This window comes from Nothobranchius furzeri, chromosome 2, assembly GCF_043380555.1.
Source record: "Nothobranchius furzeri strain GRZ-AD chromosome 2, NfurGRZ-RIMD1, whole genome shotgun sequence".
Classification (NCBI taxonomy): Eukaryota; Metazoa; Chordata; class Actinopteri; order Cyprinodontiformes; family Nothobranchiidae; genus Nothobranchius; species Nothobranchius furzeri.
This window is the reverse complement of record NC_091742.1, coordinates 8,905,546-8,913,747: the sequence shown is the minus strand read 5'-3', so window position 1 is coordinate 8,913,747 and position 8,202 is coordinate 8,905,546. Positions and strand designations below refer to the sequence as shown.

Sequence of the window (8,202 nt, the reverse complement as noted above, 5' to 3'; positions counted from 1 at the left end):
GGAAGGAATACAGGAATATTTCTATGAATGTTTGATAATAATAATAATAATAATGCATTGAACTTATATAGCACTTTTCTAGACACCCAAAGACGCTTTCACACACTCTCACATTCACACACTGCTAGTGATGGTAAGCTACTTGTAGCCACAGCCGTCCTGGGGAGGTCTGACAGAGGCGAGGCTGCCATTTGGCGCCGTCGGCCCCTCTGACCACCACTAACACAGGCAAGTTGGGTGAAGTGTCTTGCCCAAGGACACAACAGCAGGACACCCCTGGCGGGAGCTGGAATCGAACCCATGGCCCTCCGATCAGGAGGCAACCCGCTCTACCACCTGAGCTACTGCTGCCCCAAGATGAATGAGGGCCCAGCAACGACGGCGGCCATCTTTAATCAGATTGACCCTAACCCCAACTTCACTCTGAGACATCAGTGGTGGAATGGTTAAATTGCGTGCGGGGTTTCACATGTGGAGCGGCTTCTTCTCCATCCTCCTCACCAGACTCGCAAGATCACAAAATCCCTCGAGACTTCAACGGTCACGGTTTGTTTATGCCATCCGCCATTAAACCAGAAAGAGGAAGGAAATCATGTTTGATGTCATGTATGATGTTGTTCCTCTCCACTGCCAGGATTACAGCCTCCAGTGAGAAGTCAGTGTAGAAGTACCACACAGAGGCAAAAACACACTGAATATGCACATTATTGCCCACCGACAGGTTGGAAAGTGGAACTTAAAAAAACATCTGACTTCTACGTGCATTTGTTCTAAGCTCCAACCTTTTCTGCAAGCCAATTACCAACCCTCCCCCACTGCAGCTCCAATGCTCCGTACTAGTCTGACTTAATCAGTGTTGCCTCTGATGTCATTGATAACTGCTGTTTTCTGCTCTCTAGGGGGTCTTTGATGCTCCTCTCCCCCATCTCAGGCATTCCGGAGCAGACTGTTTACATCACACAGTCATGCTGCCAACTGGCTGTTTTTTATTATTATTTCAGATCAGTTGTTGTATCTTAATTATCAGTTAAGCATTGCTTCCAACTGGGACTCCAGTAAGAGACGTTTAATGGGAGCGTAGCTGAGCAGCGTGTTTAAAGATTCCACCTTTGTTGTTTATTTTTTTTACACACATGCTGTTTGCCACCTCTGGTGCTTAAATCGAACAGAATGAGACTTTTAGTTTGTTAGTTACTCTTCAGTGCAGTCCCTCTGCTACAGCTACTCATGTCTTTCCTCTTAAAATCTGCCTTTCTGTTTATTAATGGCATCAGATTACTGGTCTGATCACACATAATCCATAGCCTGCAGCAGCCTGCCACAGTATGGCCGTATCTTAGTGCCATTAACCTTGGCGTGTACATATCTGGGATTATTTTAATCAATTCTGTCAATCTGAGAAAACTAAAGTATGATCATTGTCTGTGATGGGAGAAGGACGTTCATGTGTTTTATGCAGAGTGGCAGGGAGAGGATAATTCCTCTTAACACAGTGAAGTGACGGCTATGGTCAAGGTTCCACATGGTGGCAAAAACGTGGGTTTTTGAATGATGACCTAAAGTACTACATGTTCATTTGAGAGACCCATCATTAGTAAACGCTTAGTTCATGGTTATGTAACATTAGATCATTATTAACCAACCATTAGTCCAGGACAATCTAGTCATTTGTTATTTTAAAGACCAAGTTCAGTCGTTTTTTTTAAATACATCTACAGTGATCTCTAGTATGAATTAATGCCTTGTAAATTGTTCTGCACTCCTGTTTCAGGAACTGGGAGTGAGCCAAAGCAGAAGACGGCAGAATTTGGGGTGTTAATTCCTGATCTTCCGTACACTCATCTCTGATTGGATTGTAGCAACGCAACTCTACCACGTTTCAGCGTTGATGTTTAATCTCCACAAATACCACAAGAAGTTGCTAATGCTAATGGTTAGCTTTTACTAGCTGAGACCATAGACTGTACATACTGGACAAACGGATTCCATAGGCTCCAATAACACGTTTTTTGTCCATAATGGGAGGTGGCCACCACCGCCATTTTGACCGTGTCACAGGTTCCGTCCAGCCCAGACAATTCCATAAAAGGGAAGAGAGGAGGCGCTGAGGGTGGGGCTGTAAGGCTGGGATCGAGTGATGAACTAGCTACGAGCTAACCTGAAGCTAACCCTGGCTAACCTAAAGCTAAAGCGGAGGTGGGAGCCGGCTAACGGATGTAGCCACCTAGCTTCAATTCAACCGGAGCTAACTGGAACACCCAACGACCTGACCCTCACACGGAGTTTAGGTGGAGGTTTTCTGCGCCTGTTCGTGAGAAGTACCTGTATTAAAAAAGTTTTAAATCGGTAAGTTTATAATTTATTTCCGTAATGAAAACATTTTGCTTTGAGCAAGTTTTCAGTACAGTTTTTTTCGGCGCTATCACTCCTGAGTCGCACCAGCCATTAAATGTATCATGAAGAAGAGAAAATATATTTAAGTCGTATTTTGGGGGGACATTTTATTATCTTTCTTACAAAATCTGAGACCAAGCGTTTCACATTGCAACACAAGCACCGGTAACCATAACAGAATGAACAGCCAGCAGAGGAGAGGATGGCAGTGTTTCAAACCCTCCCGGCCGGCGTGGAGAGCTCATTCCTGGGCTGGAGCCGGCCCTCAGCACCCCGCCACAGGCTCTAACAGATGCTGGCGGTGTTTCATATATTTCCAAAACATAATACCTGTTTGTATCTTGTACAGCCAACTAGCCTTTATTCTGGACTCAGTACAATTTACCAAAAGTAAAGAGACATTATACAGATGAAGTAAGCACAAGATAACTTACTGGAAGACACTGAATTATCATCAGAACCAGAACAAGAGAGCCTGATAACAGTCATGTGAAAATAACAGTTAAAAAGTATGTATGTATAATAGAAATAAAAATACATTAGAATTAATGTAACTCACTGTGATCCAAACAAATCAGCCATAGCTGATTAGTAAATATGACATGAGGTCTGGGAGTTTTTAAGTTTCATTCTTTTATTACATTTTTTTCTTAGATCTGTTAAAAGGTCACCATGGCAGCCTGTGTGTCTCCAACGTCAGCTACACAAAGCAGCAAGTGTAAGTACCAAGTACTTGTCTTGACCACTTCATGAATGGTTTTGTACTTTAAACAGCTAGGCCAAACCTGTTATTTTTTCCTCCATAGCCATTTGGATCATTGGAGACAGCTACGTGAGGCGTGGTGCCCAGAGAGCTGCAGAGACCGTCGGACACAACCTTGGCCTCCCTGACGTCTGTGTCTCCTGGTTTGGTTTGGGGCGGACCATCGACATACATAGATGTGCCGACACTTTGCGCCCTGTTTTATAAAATGTAGTGTTAAAAATAAATGTTTTTGCTCAATTACTGGAATTTCTTTGGTTAAGACAAAAGTGAGGAATAATCATTTACAAGTTATTTGTACAACAGGCCCATTTTAAATCCCAACAGTTTCTTAGCAGACAATAGAAATGTGTTCTTTACTAACTTTACTTGGTTTGAAAATCGTACTAAAATAAACTTGAGTGCCGTATTGCAAAACCCAATCATACTTGTTATGTAAACATTAGTTTTGTAGATATTTTTTACAGATATATATTTGTGTGCAACAAAAACCAAACTTAAATAATTTGTCATTCTTTATTGAAAAACAACAAAATACAGGTATACAGAAGTGTGGGAAAATGATAATTTTAAAGTATTGCACTATAAATGAAGTGAGATGAGATGAAGGTGAGATGAAGGTGGACGCCAGCGGGCTGGACGCCGGACGAGGAAACCTGGAGACGGATCGCTCAGACAGGAAGGGAAGAGCTTCCTCTTACCTTGATGGAATTAAAGTTAGTCGTCGTCTGAACGCCCAACCGTACGGTCTGAGGTCAAAGGTCACAGGAAACACACACCAGTCAGCAGTCATACAGATGCATAAAGATAACTGTAGCCATGGCAACCAGCCGACATGTCCCCACTTTCACCAGCACCTGGTGCCTGCCGGGTCACCTGAATTCCTGTGTGATGTCAGCACGGTCGGCCGTGACTGCGGCCATCAGAGGTGACCTCTGATCAGCTGAATGAACTCACCTTCCAGGGTGACGCCGTGTTAGAGTCGGCTTCATCCTGTAAACAAACAAACAAATGAGTGGTAACAAAAACACCACGTCTGGTTCTGGTGGAGGCAGAGGACAACATGCACCTTTCCAGGAGCAGAACCCAGATGTTCTTGTTGCTACAAACAGAGACGAGCAGAGTTAAACCAGGAAGTGAGAGGGACCAGCTGCTGCAGACAGGTGACGCTCACCTGAGCCTGAACCATAGGAGCCTCCTCAGCCATCAGACCTTCTGACTCCAGTTCAGATGCCACCTTGTTGATGTCCCTCAGGCGGGACTCGTTGGCCTTCAGGTCCTGCAGGACAAAAGCACCTGCTGATTACCTTGTTGCTGTCGGGTTAACAGGTCTGGTGTTAGAACGTGGTGGATAAGAATGTTCTGACGGGCCGAGGGTTCTGAACTCACCCTGCAGGACTGGGCCTGCTCCTTCAGGGCCTGGATGCTGCTGCCGTAAGCCGACAGGTCCGACATCAGGGCCTCGTGCTTCTTCAAGAGAGCCTGTGGAGCAGAACATCAGAACCTTCAGCTCATCTGACACAAGTGGAGCTTTCTCGCAGCGATGGTCCAATCGGATCAGCCACCGCCACCGTAAAACAAACCCTGCTCAGTTCACCGCAGACACAGCTCTGCGGGTGTTTAGTGGAAAAGCGTGAGCCTTCTGCCAGCTGCCACGTGTCATGGCTACTCTGCAGCAGGAACACACATCACAGCTTGTAAACCGTTTGAAATAAGAGTGACGGGAACACGTTTGTCATCACTTCCTGTGCGAGGCCAGCACTTCTACCCCTAACCCATGAGACGCTCAAACAAGCAACGACGTCTGGTAGACAACCGAAGGAAATGACAAATACAGAAACACTAATTATGAAGGACTGGAAAGAGAGCAAAGAAAAGCGATTAGAGTTTCTCAGGAAGGGACTTCCATACCTCGGCCAAGTCCTCGTCTTTCCCTTAGTCTGGACTTCCAACGATGGGCTCCTTCTCCCTCATCCAGGACTCGGCCTCATTAGCATCCGCAAAGTACTGCTGGGCCTGCAGAGAGTCCTCCAGGTCCTGCCTCCTCTGGGACGCCTTGGCCTTCAGCGTCTCCCAACGTCCATGAAGCTCCCACAGTTTAGTCTTCACTTCCTCACCAGCGAAGTGACCTGGACCCAAAAAAAGTGAGCCAGAACCTGCAGACACCTCAGAAACATGTCAGGACCAGACCTGCTCTACCTTCCTCCACCATGGTGTCTCCTTTCTGGGTGACAGCCTTGATGCGAGGTTCATGACCTTTGATCTCAGCCTGCAGAGCCTGGTGCTTCTTCAGCAGGTTCTGGACACCAATCAGGTCCTTCCCTGAGGACACATGTTAGAGTTCAGCATTATGCAGTAGACAGACCAGTTTAACCCAGGGGTTTCTTTCTTCTACAATCTGCTCTTTAACTGTATTATTTCCTGCTATTTCAGCTGTTAACTTTATTTTTTCTCTAAGTGTTTTTCTCCCCAGAAGAAGCTACAATGGTGTTCTGCTGAGCTGTGGTGGCCTCATGGAGGGGGCCATCGGCTAGCACACTGCTGCTAACCACTTAAACATTCTCCCTCTCCTGATAATAACATTTTACTTTCTTTGATGTTGAATGTGCTAATACTAGTTTACCCGTTTAATTACAGATTCACTAGGATAAATACAATAAAGTTTATCTCTCGCCAAATAGAATATTTACTAAGAAATCACAATGTAATGTGTGTGTGTGTGTGTGTGTGTGTGTGTGTGTGTGTGTGTGTGTGTGTGTGTGTGTGTGTGTAAAAGCCATGTGTAGTGTTTATTTATAAAGCATATGTTGTTGGATTTCATCCAGAATCGAGACTTTGAAAATATATAGTTTAATTACAGTTTGATTTATTTGACATCTGTATAATGTTTATTATTTTGTTTTTCCCCCTAAATACCTAACGTTTTAGTTAACATGAATATTAGTCATTCATCCCAAAACATAAAGTTACACATTTTAAATTTTAATAGGGGAAGACTGCAGGAGGGAGCGGTAAAATACAGAAATTCCCAGCAAAAACAAACTTTACGAGTCTGATGAAACTTGCTGGTGTTCCCGCTGCTTCTTCGGTAAACAGCGCCAACAAAAACAAAGAAACTTGGGATCTTGTCGGCGTGGCGGTGGGATTTAAGGGAAACGCTGTATGCCCTATAGACTTCTCAACGAGCTGCAGTATTTCTCCGGTCAGATCTGTCTCCGAGGTCGAGAGATCCACAAGCGGTCAGCCCGCAGCAGCGAGGCTCCGCATCGGTCAGCCTGCCCGGCCTGACCGCTGGGGATTACCGGATGAAAGAATGGAGCACAGGTGTCCCTCCAAGCGGCGCGCTCCGTCATATTTCAACCCATTTTTATCTTAAATGCACTGGGTTTGACCCTTTTACCCATCAAAATATGCCCTATTAATTATTTTACCGTATTTTACATTTAAATTTCATGGTTAAACAGTACATGCTACATGTTAAACTGATAGTTAGCTAGCTACTTCGGTAAACTCAGCTAGGCGGCAGTGACATAAAATACAAATATAGATTTTAACTTACCGAAAAAAATGAAGTGGAGACTCCTTGGACGTTCTATTAGTGCAATTAATACCACAGCAAGTCATTTTGTCCAACAATTGCACCAATAATATCCAAAACAGAATTCACAAGCACAGAGACTCAAAATCCCCACACAGTTTCCAGGAGAGACCGAGGCTGTACTGAGGCCTTTCCATGGAACTAGCTATGTGGTCACGTGGGTCTGAGGCGGCGGTCACGTGTGTCGGATGCTCATTAATTATACAGAATTTTAGGCTTTCAATACACTTAAACAGAAGAGTGAGAAAAAAATTCACCCCCCTCAGAGTTGTCATGAGTATAAACTAGATAATTTAGACAAAAAACAATTTTTGGAACCGGGCTGTAAACATGTTTATTTCTGCTGTGAAAATGGCATTTTTAACATGGGAGTCAATGAGGATTTGCTCGCTTCTGAGACCAGCCCCCAGCGGATGAGGGTGGAAATGCAATTTTTCTTACTTCCGGGTTGGGACCATTTTTAGAGAGGCATTGTGGGGGCTTGGCTGAGACGCACTCTTCTCTCAACCGACCCCGCCGCGAACCAACATGGCCGAGTTCATGACTGCTAATTTGACAATGTGAGGTGGAATTTACTGACTTTTCTAATCCGAGCATTTCCCCGTCTGTTGTTATGGCTTCAGGCATTTAGACACAGCCGCTTAAATTTTGGTGTCACCAGCTTTTGGTTTACGGCTGCGGACCTTCGTGGTCACAATCCAGAGATGCACAAACTCACAATGCTGGAGGGAAAGAGCTACAACAGCGGGTCAGTTGTCCTCCTAAGACCCTCCTCTCTGTTTGCGTCGCTAAGCCCTGCCGTGCTCTGACGTTCATGCTCCGTTGCTCTAGTCTGACCGCTCAGCTTGCCTTGGAGAGTCTGGCTCCTGCAACCTAAGATGGTAAATCCTCTTGTGGATGATGGCTATTGATTAGATATTCACATCGTGCCTCCTGCCCAGGAGAGAACAACTGTGAATCTCGGCTATCTCGCACTCATCATCCTCTTCTCCTTATTCACAGCTGCTCCTTTGCCGGCGGGGCCTCACACAAATATGACAGTGTACAATATTTTATGCAGAGAGCAGGAACAGCTTCTCACTTTATCCCAGGAAAACAAACATCTCAGCTTCACATCTGTTTGTCTGACAGCAGGAAATCTCCTCTACGCTTTCTCTTTCTCTCTCTCTCTGGCATTGGCAACATTTGCATGTACAGAAAACTAATGACCTCATTCTAAACAAGGTGACACTAAGATAATTTGAGATGAAGTCCATTCATAATGCATGGGGAAACTTTCTTTTGCATATTTTATTTCCTTTGTACCCCTGAAATGTTCGTGCTCATCAAAAAACGTCCTTACATTCAACCTTTTCTACATTCAGTCTGACGATAGTCGAATATAAAAGAAAAACAAGTTACTCTCTTTGAAGTTGAGCCCAAATCAAGCAACTGGGTTCCTGACGAG

At 44.7% G+C, this 8,202-nt stretch overlaps 1 protein-coding gene across 1 annotated transcript; it reads right to left on the bottom strand.

Moving 5' to 3' along the window:
- Nucleotides 1-3,562: 3,562 nt before the first annotated feature.
- Nucleotides 3,563-6,850, bottom strand: LOC129165290 (spectrin alpha chain, non-erythrocytic 1-like). The gene is made up of 7 exons (XM_070548773.1): nucleotides 6,717-6,850; nucleotides 5,069-5,479; nucleotides 4,547-4,639; nucleotides 4,332-4,436; nucleotides 4,227-4,259; nucleotides 4,115-4,150; nucleotides 3,563-3,906 (listed from the first exon to the last, which is right to left on the bottom strand). The coding sequence occupies exons 3-7, from the start codon at nucleotides 4,610-4,612 to the stop codon at nucleotides 3,829-3,831; spliced, it is 318 nt and encodes a 105-aa protein (XP_070404874.1). The 5' UTR covers nucleotides 4,613-4,639; nucleotides 5,069-5,479; nucleotides 6,717-6,850; the 3' UTR covers nucleotides 3,563-3,828.
- Between the last annotated feature and the right edge of the window lie 1,352 nt (nucleotides 6,851-8,202).

What these genes read in the sequence shown, in the direction of transcription:
- LOC129165290 (XM_070548773.1), bottom strand. Translation starts at nt 4,612, where the DNA reads ATGTCGGACCTGTCGGCTTACGGCAGCAGCATCCAGGCCCTGAAGGAG. An exon ending in TGGGTTCTGCTCCTGGAAAG is followed by an intron (nt 4,151 to 4,226) that starts GTGCATGTTGTC and finishes GTTTGTTTACAG; the next exon opens with GATGAAGCCGACTCTAACAC. An exon ending in ACACGGCGTCACCCTGGAAG is followed by an intron (nt 3,907 to 4,114) that starts GTGAGTTCATTC and finishes CTTTGACCTCAG; the next exon opens with ACCGTACGGTTGGGCGTTCA.